General features: G+C 45.8%; 1 protein-coding gene across 1 annotated transcript; it reads right to left on the minus strand.

The window, feature by feature from the left end:
* Positions 1-2,249: 2,249 nt before the first annotated feature.
* On the minus strand, positions 2,250-8,593 carry LOC306963081 (haloacid dehalogenase-like hydrolase domain-containing 5; the record flags this gene model as incomplete). The annotated part of the gene is made up of 10 exons (XM_079556535.1): positions 2,250-2,502; positions 2,694-2,883; positions 4,273-4,455; positions 4,735-4,912; positions 5,028-5,058; positions 5,993-6,083; positions 6,163-6,275; positions 7,179-7,415; positions 7,465-7,502; positions 8,446-8,593. The coding sequence occupies 10 exons, from the start codon at positions 8,591-8,593 to the stop codon at positions 2,356-2,358; spliced, it is 1,356 nt and encodes a 451-aa protein (XP_079412661.1). The 3' UTR covers positions 2,250-2,355.
* Positions 8,594-13,426: the final 4,833 nt, after the last annotated feature.

Here is a 13,426-nt window from a genome sequence, read left to right on the forward strand (position 1 = left end):
CAGTAAAACGGTCATAGGAAAACATCTACTGTAAATGTCTTCAGTTCCCGTTTGTTCATTTTCCTTCGGTTTTGTCTTCAGCAAGTGAAATGCAGCTCAGTTGGATTCATGTCCGTGACTGACTTGGCCGCTGAGTAACATTTCACTTGTTTGTCTTAAAAAAGCTCTTTGGTGGCTTTGGCAGTAGCGTTGGGTCATTGTCCATCTGCATTGTCAACAGTCACATCATCAGTAAATCCAAGGGAACAGTTCCATTGGCCCAGACAAGCCCAGGCCATGATGCTGCACCACCATGTTTCACTGAGGAGGTGGATGTTTTCAATCATGAGCAGATCCTTTATTTCTCCGTACGCTTCTCTTCGCTTTTAAGGTGTTTTTTGTCAAACTCTAATCAGCCTCCTGTTTTTGAGGCTCACCAGTGGTTCCATCCTGTGGTTAATCGTCTGTATTGTCTCTGGTGAAGTTGGTTTAGCCACGCCTTATATGTTTGCAATCTCTCTGATGGGTTTGTTTTGCTTCACTGATAGTGATAGCTCTTTGGATCTTATATCCAACAATAGTCCGGCAATGTCCAAAATGCAAATATCACAGTTGAAATGAACTCTGGACGTTTCATCTGCTCCTTTTAAAAGCGATAATGAGGGAAGAGCAAACGCCGGGTCATGGAACAGCTGAGCAGACACTTGTCCCATTACTTATGGTTCATTGAAAAGTGAGAGGCTCACACACAAACGCTTGTATTTCCTACACCGTTCATCCGATTTGGGTGTAAATACTTTCAAATTAAAGCTGAAAGCCTGCAGTTTAAGGTAGGGTCTTTAGTAATTTCATAAAAAAACAATAATAGAAAGCTGCAGCTGACGGCAAAGCAGATCCACCACGGTGAAGCGGAATCGCCGTGATGAGCCCTCTGATGGTTCAAGCGGATCCACCACGGTATTATTTATTAATATGTTTCATGTTTCATGATTATATTGTTAGGGGCTCGTTTGGGAACAAAAATAAGAAGCAATTTGTCAGCAGAAGCATCTAGTTACACTTTAAAAATGTGTTAGACCTGTTTTATCCAGCAGAGGGCGCACTTTCACGTTGGATTCACTTCATGGTGGAGCTGCCTCGGCTCCAGGTCTGCAGCTTGACCCTATACTCTAAAAAACTGCAGTATTTACAGAAATGTTCCCCGGCGTGTCCCGCTACTCGTCTGTTTGGGGAATGTTTGCGCCTGTGGCATAAAAATACAGTATTTGTGCTTAACAGTTGATCAATACAGTTCATTATGATAATAACGAAGGTGAAGCAGAGGGTTATGCTTTTATTCAGGTTCAGTTCAACAGAAACAACTTTAACACTTAAGACTTCAGACCAGAGCCGCCCAGAGACTTCGTTACTCGGGTTAAAGTGCAGATACAAACCCTTTGACAGTTTGTCTGCACAGCGCCACCTGCTGTTCAGAGAATGTCATTATCAGGCTTTGGAGACTTTAAAGAAATGTAGTGGAGCAAAAAGTGTTTATCTTTAAACGGAGTGGAGTTTGCCTGGCCTGCCAAACCACATGCTTTTTCATAGATATTTCATATAGTCTGGGAGCGAGTATGATCTCAACGATTTCCCGGTGGGCGTGATTGACAGACGGCATCAACCAATCAGAGCAACGCTAGATACGTCGCAGCGACAAGTGTTGACAAGTGGATTACGTTTTTCTCCAAATGATTTCAAACAGACAAAAGAGCAGAAGAAACATCGTCACTCGCCGCACACGCCATCTCTATTGTTTTGGTAGAGTGTGGTGACGGCTTCCGCCTCTTGGGGAATGAAGTCCCGCCTCTCGGTGCGTGATTGGACCGATGTGGGTAATATCGTGAAATGATGGGCTGCGAGGAGCTGTCCAGACGGTTCTTCTTTTGAACAGAAAGGAGGAGTGTCTGGCAGGCCAGGCAAGAGTGGAGTAAAGTAACGAAAAAACGACTCGAGTAAAGTCCAAGACTGGAGTAGATTTACTCTGGTTCTGACTCCTCTGGTTAAAACAATCAGGGCTTTCTAATGGTTTGAGGGAAAAGTTAATCTGTTAAGAGCAAAAGATTCAGAAATGGAAATATGTCCATTATTATTATAACGTGTGAGTGGCCCACACTGCCCCCTGGTGTCAGAGTTTAGTGCGGTCCACACATACACACACAATAATCTGAGAACGCCAGAACTCAGATGGAAACGTAGCCACTGTCAAAGGCCAATGAGGAAGAAGCCAGAAACAGGAGCCACACATGTAAAAGTAGAGTAAGTTTTCTCGGAGCGTGTTAATGACTCTGGTGCTGATGTTAGTGACTTTGAGTACAGTGTTTGTGACTTTGGTGTTCATCATATAAATCCCTCTCGCTGAAGGATCATGTCCACCGCCTCCTCCACATCTGCCGTCATGTGGCGCGGCTGCAGCAGCGCCGGATCCAGCCCCGCCCACTGGTCCTCAGGCGGCGGGGAGGCGGGGTCGAACACACCTGTGCACACCTGGGACACACACACATGTATCACACGTCAGAGTATAATGTTTATAATGTACGTATGTATGCAGCAGACGTTACCAGGACGGAGCGACACTCTTAAATGTACTGTTATTATTATTATGTCAGTGTTTATGTTATTATAATACGGTGTAAAGTTGTTCATAGATGTAAAGTTCTGTATTTAAACGTTGTTACCAGGACGGAGCGACACTCCTCAGCGGCTGAAACCAGCCCCTCCTCCTCGGGTACCGCCTCCGTCACCGTGGAGACCGCCTCCCCAGTTGCGGAAGAGACTCTGCGTGAGGCCGTTGCCATGGTGACATTGTTGTGTTTGAGGAAGCGGTCGTAGAGGTTTGCGCCGTAAACGTCGGTCTGAGGGTTATCCCTGAAAGAAGGGCATGCGGGTCAATTTATTTTATTTTACTTATTTAAGTAGGGACGGTCCATATTAATGAGCATATCTTATATGTACATGTGTCAGATTTTAGCCATAGGCTTATTTCCATCTGTTGTCCCTAGACAGTCTGATGTAAAACCTCACATTGAAAATGTTACAGTAAAACACATCAAAGACACAAAGCAATACAGGAAACAGGACGACTGCAGGACAAGGAACAATGGGACCACAAGATACACGGACATTCACATGTACTGTACAAGGAACATTAGGGATCTCAGGCAACAAGAGACAAGAGACTGGACACAGGAACTCGCAGGAAACATAACGCAGCAACTCGCAAATAGTCAAGCAAATAGACGAAAGATGTTATTAGAATTTAGCCCCTCCCAGCATAGCTCCAAACTGGGGTGAAGTTAGAAGCGACCAAGCTCTTCCACGTTTTAGGCCTATTTCCATCTGTTGTCCCTAGACAGGCTGATGTAAAACTTCACATAGAAAATTTAACAGTAAGACACATCATAGCAGTTAGAAGCGACAAAGCTCTTCCACCTTTTCCCAATTTAAATACAGTTACGGGAAAAGCTACACGATCCAAGTCTAGTTACACAAAATTGACCATGTTGATTTTCTAAGCAGATAAAAAAGGGGTACTATACTGTAAGGCATAATAATATCTAGGGAAAACGTGGAAGAGCTTGGTAGCTTCTAACTTCACCCCAGTTTGGAGCTATGAATATGCTGAGAGAGGCTAAAAGCTAATAACATCTTTCGTCTATTCGTGTGCCTGTTAGCATTAGCCTGATAGCATCAGCCTGTTAGCATTAGCCTGATAGCATCAGCCTATTGGCATTAGCCTGATAGTGTCAGCCTGTTAGCATTAGCCTGATAGTGTCAGCCTATTAGCATTAGCCCCTTAGAGTCAGCCTGTTAGCATTAGCCTGTTAGCGTCAGCCTGTTAGCATTAGCCCCTTAGAGTCAGCCTGTTAGCATTAGCCCCTTAGAGTCAGCCTATTAGCATTAGCCTGTTAGCGTCAGCCTGTTAGCATTAGCCTGATAGCGTCAGCCTGTTAGCATTAGCCTGATAGCGTCAGCCTGTTAGCATTAGCCTGATAGTGTCAGCCTATTAGCATTAGCCTGTTAGCGTCAGCCTGTTAGCATTAGCCTGATAGCGTCAGCCTGTTAGCATTAGCCCCTTAGAGTCAGCCTGTTAGCATTAGCCCCTTAGAGTCAGCCTATTAGCATTAGCCTGTTAGCGTCAGCCTGTTAGCATTAGCCTGATAGCGTCAGCCTGTTAGCATTAGCCTGATAGTGTCAGCCTATTAGCATTAGCCTGATAGTGTCAGCCTATTAGCATTAGCCGGATAGCGTAAATACCCAATGGCGTAGATGGTGCGCAGGCCGCTGTCTGATGATGTCATCTGTGATGTCAGCAGATGTTCTGCGTAGCGATAGGTCAGAACACTCGGTTTCCCCAGCAATGCCTCGATTTGAAGCTCTGCCCCCGTCAGCTTCTTAAAGACCGCCTCCAAACACAGCACGAAGACGCCGTGACCGAACCTGCAGAAAGTACAGAATACTACAGCAAAAGTACTGGATACTGCAGTGAAAGTACAGGATGCTGCTGTAAAAGTACAGAATACTGCAGTAAAAGTAAACAATTCTGCAGTAAAAGTGCACAGTACTAGAGCAAAAGTACTGGATGCTGCAGTTTTTTTTATTTATCCAGGATAAAACTCATTGAGATTAAAAATCTCTTTTTCAAGAGTGTCCTGGCCAAGATGCAGGGGAACAGGTTTACATACAAGTTTACTGATAAAAGATAAATAAATAAAGTACCTGGCGCTCGGCGCCGGACTCTTCCAGAGTAAGTCAGGGTTGCAGACGATGATTGGCAGCTGGGGGTTGGGACACAGCGGCAGGTGGGCGGAGCCTGGTCTGCCATTAGTCAGAATCACATCGATCAGTAGCTGAAGGTGGGACTCCCAGTGGGTGGGCTCCCCGAACAACAGCACACCTGCAACAGCCCACACTGGTCACACTGCAACAGCCCACACTGGTCACACTGCAACAGCCCACACTGGTCACACTGTAACAGCCCACACTGGTCACACTAGTAAAGTGAGTCTTACCTTCGATCTCAGGCAGAGTCTGGAGCCGCGACTGAAACACAGACACAGTTAAAGACACAGAGGGAAAGTGTCACCTCATTTAACTAAACTTTAGGTTTTCATTCCACTCTTTTATATGAAACATAAAATGATCCTGTTTGTATCCGTCTCTACAGCAGGAGTTTTGATTGATTTTCCTGTTTCACTGCAGCGTCTTGCCTTATCACTGGTTTATATCCTCTCTGTCTGACTCTGCCATAGACTGTATAAACAGACGGCTCCTGCTCACTCAGTCTGACCCTTTTTAGTGCGAGATTTCTAAAATGTTTCTTACAAAAAACAGCCTATCCATCCATCCATCCATTTTCTTCCGCTTTATCCGGGGCCGGGTCGCGGGGGCAGCAGACTCAGCAGAGATGCCCAAACTTCCCGTTTCACACACACCACCTCCAGCTGTTCTGACCCCGAGGCGACACCAGGCCAGCTCGGAGACATAGTCCCACCACCGTGTCCTGGGCCTTCCACGAGGCCTTGTCCCACTAGGACATGCCTGGAACACCTCCCGCGGGAGGCGACCAGGAGGCATCTGGAACAGATGCCCGAGCCACCTCAGCTGGCTCCTTTCGACGTGAAGGAGCAGCGACTCTACTCCGAGCTCCTCCCGGGTAACTGAGCTCCTCACCCAATCTCGGAGGGTGCGCCCAGCCACCCTGCGAAGGAAACTCATTTCAGCCTAGTGCCTTTTATTGTAACTAACCCAGCATCATCAGAGGAGGAATATATAGCTGCATCAAGCTCCCAAAAATTGGGCACCAGGCTCTAAAGTTGTTTTAACGTGTCCAAAGTGCAATACTTTCCAATTGGGACTAGCGGCAATATGGAGGTACTACAGCAATGGAGATACTGGTGTTGTCGTCACAAAGCAGAGCAGCCAGCGGCCATGGGACACTCTCCCAGTGCATTGTAGCCCTTTGCGGTGAACATACCTTTGCGGGGCGGGGGTTGTGGTCCACAGCGTCCAGCAGGGGGCAGTGTTTCCGAACGTCGTCGATGGTCACCACTCTCTCAAAGCCCAGCCTTCAAGTAAAAGCACAAAAACACTCACAAACCCAGGACACAAACCCGGGACACGAGCGGAGCTTTGCTGTGAACGTACCTGCGGGCGATCTCCGTGATTGGCCCCTGTCCTGTTACCATGACGACCTTTTGATGGAGGCTCCTCATCATGGACAGGGGGCTGTAGGAGAGCACCACCTGAGATGGTTTCACCTGCGGAAAAAGAAAGCATTTTTTAAAAAGCAACAAAGGTGCTGATTAGACCTGTTTAGTCTCATGAATTCAGATTAGTTGACAATTAAATATACAAACAACGTGTGAAACTAATTCGATTCCATTTACAAAGTGTAAAACAGTACTTCTAGATGTTAATTATGTCTTACTCCTATTAACTAACATAGTGATCGGACGTTAATTGTTCACTAAGTGAAATGCAGAAATAACTCCTATTGGAACACCACTAGGGGGCGCTTTCAGGATGACACTAGACTGGCCTTAGCCCTCCGTAAACTCGGGTCAATCATGATTTCCCCTCATGTACGTCTGGGTCTGATCTCAGTGGCCGCGTTACATCGGTTGACTTTCTACCAACCAATCAGCGAGCGGGGGAGGCGGGGCTTGTAGGTGACGTCAAGCATTTGCGCCGCATTTGCTGAATGTAGTTTGGCAATGGTGCCGGATACGAAAGTAATGGAAGCTCTTCAATCCGTTCTGGCTCAGCTCCCAAATATCCAGAAATTAAAATTGAAGCCTTGGAATGTGCAAGAAATGTCCCCAAGAGTTATGACAGACTTATGATAGAATTATGGTAGTTATGATAGAGTTATGATAGAGTTATGATAGAGTCATGATAGAGTCATGACAGAGTCATGATAGAGTCATGACAGAGTCATGATAGAGTCATGACAGAGTCATGATAGAGTCATGACAGAGTCATGACAGAGTTATGATAGAGTCATGATAGAGTCATGATAGAGTCATGACAGAGTCATGACAGAGTTATGATAGAGTCATGACAGAGTTATGATAGAGATGATGGAGTCATGATAGAGTCATGACAGAGTCATGATAGTGTCATGACAGAGTAATAACAGAGTTATGATAGCGTCATGATACCTGTGCATGCAGCAGCTCTGACAGCATATTGGCTCGTTGCTCTCGGAGGCAGCTTCCTGCGTTGGTCACGAACACCAGAGGAAAGAGGAAGTCTTTATTTGGCAGCTGCAGCTTCTTAAAGGCGCGTCGTGCGGCGGGAACCACCGACCGACCACGAACCAGCACGCCGTCCACGTCCAGCAGCAGACCGGCCTGAAACGTCACCAGGACCAGAGGTTTACCAGGACTAAACCGGGACTGAACCAGGACTAAACCGGGACTGAACTGGGACTGAACCAGGACTAACCCCGTCCATGTCCAGCAGCAGACCGTCCGGAAACAGCACTAGAACCAGAGGTTTACCATAGGAGCATGTGACGTCATAACGGCCATGTTTTCTCTCTCTTTATTGTAATCATTTACTCAAAAAGGAAACACAAAAGACACTGAAATGGAAAGTCTAAGCAGCACAAAACAAACAAAGCAAATGGATAATATTATAGTGCAACAACAATAATACGAGTTCAATAATCAGTTCATATTTAGATCATTACTTTACACTGTTTAAGACATTATACAAAGGTCAACTCTGTTTTGCTTTACAAACATCTCATCAAGTGCAGTTCAGTTCATATTGTCCACAAACTCAGACACTCTCAGGTCCAATCCTGAGCTTTAGCACAGCAGCGCCACAAGAGGGCAGTATAGACAGCAGCGGGGCTTCAAACCCTTAACCCCCACCTTAACCGAGTGCATTTTCTCCAGTTTTACACACATTTAAAAACTTCTTTACTATAGCTCACACCCTATAGCCCAAAGTCCTGCCTTATTTGAAAGCTAGAGCCTACAAAACTGATGTCAACTTTTTGGTATCACGTTTTAGTCCATTTTGTTGCGTTTTATATCTTGTTTTCATTGCTTTGTTGTCATGTTTTTGACACGTGTTTTGCCACATTTTTGTCGCGTTTTCGTTGCTTTTTTAAGGATAAAATAATGTGGCTTTTCTGAAGGGAAGATTCCACCACATCATTTTCAATCACTCAGCGCTTTATTGTCGATTTAAAAATGACAACGATGAAGCACGGCCTCTTTGCGTCATCTGCAGGTTTTACTCACAGTTTAGTCTCTTTTACTTTAGTTTAGTCTCTTTTTAGTCTCAGACCAATGACTCTGACTAAGATTACCATGAGAAATTTGAGAAAAGTCCAAACCTGCGGAGCTCGGTGTGTCCCAGTACATCTGAGCGACTGAAGAGCGGCTCTGGACCACATGCTGAAACAGATCTAACCCCGGGTCCAGGTCTGTCCCAGGTCTGTCTCAGGTCCAGGTCTGTCCCAGGACTGTCCCAGGTCCAGGTCTGTGGAGTTCTCCTGGACCGTGGCTCGGAGCCGGCGTTTGTCTCGTGCGTCTCGTGGTGGAGCAGTGCGGTCCTTCATTAACTCGTTAGTCTCTGGAATCTGACACAAACCGACTCTTTTTCAAACTCGTCTCACGGGACGTTTTCATCCTGAACTCCTGACGCTCCGTTTGAGGAAAAGAAAAGGATCGGAGGAGTTTCAAATTAATAGATTAGAAGATGATGATCAATTCACATGAACACCCTGCCTCATGATCAGACTCAGGATCAGACTCAGGGTCAGACTCAGGATCAGACTCAGGATCAGGATCAGACTCAGGATCAGACTCAGGATCAGGATCAGACTCAGGATCAGACTCAGGATCAGACTCAGGATCAGACTCAGGATCAGACTCAGGGTCAGACTCAGGATCAGACTCAGGATCAGACTCAGGATCAGACTCAGGATCAGACTCAGGATCAGACTCAGGATCAGGATCAGACTCAGGATCAGACTCAGGATCAGACTCAGGATCAGACTCAGGATCAGACTCAGGGTCAGGATCAGACTCAGGATCAGACTCAGGATCAGACTCAGGATCAGACTCAGGATCAGACTCAGGGTCAGACTCAGGATCAGACTCAGGATCAGACTCAGGGTCAGACTCAGGATCAGACTCAGGATCAGACTCAGGATCAGACTCAGGATCAGACTCATGATCAGACTCAGGATCAGACTCAGGATCAGACTCAGGGTCAGACTCAGGATCAGACTCAGGATCAGACTCATGGTCAGACTCAGGATCAGACTCAGGATCAGACTCAGGATCAGACTCAGGGTCAGACTCAGGATCAGACTCAGGATCAGACTCAGGATCAGACTCATGGTCAGACTCAGGATCAGACTCAGGATCAGACTCATGATCAGACTCAGGATCAGACTCAGGATCAGACTCAGGATCAGACTCAGGATCAGACTCAGGATCAGACTCAGGATCAGACTCAGGATCAGACTCAGGATCAGACTCAGGATCAGACTCAGGGTCAGACTCAGGATCAGACTCAGGATCAGACTCAGGATCAGACTCAGGGTCAGACTCAGGATCAGACTCAGGATCAGACTCAGGATCAGACTCAGGATCAGACTCAGGATCAGACTCAGGATCAGACTCAGGATCAGACTCAGGGTCAGACTCAGGATCAGACTCAGGATCAGACTCAGGATCAGACTCAGGATCAGACTCAGGATCAGACTCAGGATCAGACTCAGGATCAGACTCAGGGTCAGACTCAGGATCAGACTCAGGATCAGACTCAGGATCAGACTCAGGATCAGACTCAGGATCAGACTCAGGATCAGACTCATGGTCAGACTCAGGATCAGACTCAGGATCAGACTCAGGATCAGACTCATGATCAGACTCAGGATCAGACTCAGGATCAGACTCAGGATCAGACTCAGGATCAGACTCATGGTCAGACTCAGGATCAGACTCAGGATCAGACTCAGGATCAGACTCATGATCAGACTCAGGATCAGACTCATGGTCAGACTCAGGATCAGACTCAGGATCAGACTCAGGATCAGACTCATGATCAGACTCATGATCAGACTCAGGATCAGACTCAGGATCAGACTCAGGATCAGACTCAGGATCAGACTCATGGTCAGACTCAGGATCAGACTCAGGATCAGACTCAGGATCAGACTCAGGCTCAGACTCAGGATCAGACTCAGGATCAGACTCAGGATCAGACTCAGGATCAGACTCATGATCAGACTCTGGATCAGACTCAGGATCAGAATCATGATCAGACTCTGGATCAGACTCAGGATCAGACTCATGATCAGACTCTGGATCAGACTCAGGATCAGACTCAGGATCAGACTCAGGATCAGACTCAGGATCAGACTCAGGATCAGACTCATGATCAGACTCAGGATCAGACTCAGGATCAGACTCAGGATCAGACTCAGGATCAGACTCATGATCAGACTCAGGATCAGACTCAGGATCAGACTCAGGATCAGACTCAGGATCAGACTCAGGATCAGACTCAGGATCAGACTCAGGATCAGACTCAGGATCAGACTCAGGATCAGGATCAGACTCAGGATCAGACTCAGGATCAGACTCATGATCAGACTCATGATCAGACTCAGGATCAGACTCAGGATCAGACTCAGGATCAGACTCAGGATCAGACTCAGGATCAGACTCATGATCAGACTCAGGATCAGACTCAGGATCAGACTCATGATCAGACTCAGGATCAGACTCAGGATCAGACTCATGGTCAGACTCAGGATCAGACTCAGGATCAGACTCAGGATCAGACTCAGGATCAGACTCAGGATCAGACTCATGATCAGACTCAGGATCAGACTCATGATCAGATTCAGGATCAGACTCAGGATCAGACTCAGGATCAGACTCAGGATCAGACTCATGATCAGACTCATGATCAGACTCAGGATCAGACTCATGATCAGACTCAGGATCAGACTCATGATCAGACTCATGATCAGACTCAGGATCAGACTCAGGATCAGACTCATGATCAGATTCAGGATCAGACTCAGGGTCAGACTCAGGATCAGACTCATGATCAGACTCAGGATCAGACTCAGGATCAGACTCATGATCAGACTCAGGATCAGACTCATGATCAGACTCAGGATCAGACTCAGGATCAGACTCAGGATCAGACTCAGGATCAGACTCAGGATCAGACTCAGGATCAGACTCATGGTCAGACTCAGGATCAGACTCAGGATCAGACTCAGGATCAGACTCAGGGTCAGACTCATGATCAGACTCAGGATCAGACTCAGGGTCAGACTCAGGATCAGACTCAGGATCAGACTCAGGATCAGACTCAGGATCAGACTCAGGATCAGACTCATGGTCAGACTCAGGATCAGACTCATGATCAGACTCATGGTCAGACTCAGGATCAGACTCAGGATCAGACTCAGGATCAGACTCAGGATCAGACTCAGGATCAGACTCAGGATCAGACTCAGGATCAGACTCATGGTCAGACTCAGGATCAGACTCAGGATCAGACTCACAAACACCAGGGCATGATTTAACCTCTTAACCTCCGCCTGAACCAAGCACATTTTCTCCAGTTTGCTGTTACCCAAATGTAAAAACTTCACAACCACATCAGTGTGACAAAAAGGCGAAAAGGGGACAGGGAAGGGTTTGAGTTAATGGAGATGGATGGGGCCAAGTTAAGTTAAGTTAAGTTGTCCTTTATTAATCTCTGTTTGTTCTCTGCATTTGACCCATCCTCAATGTCGCTGGCCGATCTGTAGGAGCAGTGAGCTGCCACCGTGGGCTGGTGCTCGGGGACCCATCTCCAGATGTGCAGCCAGGCTGGAGGATTAACCTATTGCTCATGTTTTTATAACCTATACCACTAACCTACGCAGACACGAGGAGAACATGCAAACTCCCCGTCCAGGTGGGAATCGAACCCTGGACCTTCGAGCTGTGAGGCGTGAGCGCTAACCACTGCACCACAGTGGAAATACACAAAAACATGTTATTAAATATATGTTTGTTTAGCAAAATGTCAAAAAGTTAAAGGGGGATGGATACTTATGTAACCCACTGTATATCAGAGGAGGCACCTATACTTTTGAAGTAAAGTATGACTTTTCACCGCAACATTACGCAGCTCCCGGGAGGAGTAGAAGGACCTGAGAGGGGTCGTTTGAATACTTGAAATCTCTAGTTTCCGAAAAAGTCCCTGTCACTTTCTGTTCCAAAGTTTTGCCCAAAAATGAAAGTGGCTTAGAGCTGGCCCTGATGAACACTAAACGACATGAGCAGTACTCCAGGACATTACGTTTTTGAAGTAACATGTAGTGTTTTCATACAGTACTTTTTACTTCTACTCCAGTAATATTGAAATGAAGTATCTGTTTCTTACTCGAGTAAAAGCAAAAGTTACTGGTGCCTCTGTGAGTAAATCTTTTACCTGTTGCTCGCCGTCCCCATGATCAGGGGCTAAGGTTAGGGTAAGGGTCAGGGATTAGGATTATGATCAGGGTTAGGAGCGGCAAATGTGATGAAATTTATGTTTCACTCACACGGATCTCACTCATATTTGAAGAAACTAGAAGGTCTTGGCTTTCAAATTAGGTATCAAAGGAGAATATAGACTGTAAGCTCTCCAGTCAATATGCTTTGAGAGTTGGATATGCTTAGAATTGCTAAACATAACCCTAAAGCTAACCCTAAGGTGGCAGGTGAAAGGTTAAGAGATTTCAAAATGATTTATTTTTATTGCTTTTATGGGATTTTCTTTGAAACTATTCAGATTTTTTTACATGATTTCATGTTTTGTTTCCTCATCTTTTCTGTCAAACTGAAACTTGAGTCAGACTTATACTCAGTTACTCTCAGTACCCCAGTAAGATTTACTTTTTCACTCTTACTGGAGTAAATATTTTGGCGACTCCACCTCCTCTGATCTCACATGTTTATTGTATAGAGTCTAACGCCTCGTTTGAAAGCTAAGACCTACAACACTGAGCTAAGATGCTTCCTCGCGTTTCCATGCATTGTTGCCGCATTGTTGTCATTTTTTTGTAGCTATTACGTCCTCATTTACATCTCATTTTCGTTGCTATTTTGACACTTCTTTCAGGAAGCCTGGATAATAACTGGAAAAATGTGCTTGTGTAGTTGGGGGTTAAGAGGTTAAAGGTGCATTATGCAACTTTTAATTAAAAAACATAGTTGATATTTGTGTGTATTTGACCTTGCAGTGACCGAGCGGCACCTTTACTTCCATCACAGTGGTCATAGGATCAAGTGTTCATTTTTATATATATTGTAATTTAGTTTTAGTTGAGACTTAGTCAAATAATTCTCTTCCATTTTGGTCTAGTTTTAGTCAACTTTACATGAATAAC

This window comes from Gobius niger, assembly GCF_951799975.1.
Source record: "Gobius niger genome assembly, chromosome: 5".
NCBI classification, from domain to species: Eukaryota; Metazoa; Chordata; class Actinopteri; order Gobiiformes; family Gobiidae; genus Gobius; species Gobius niger.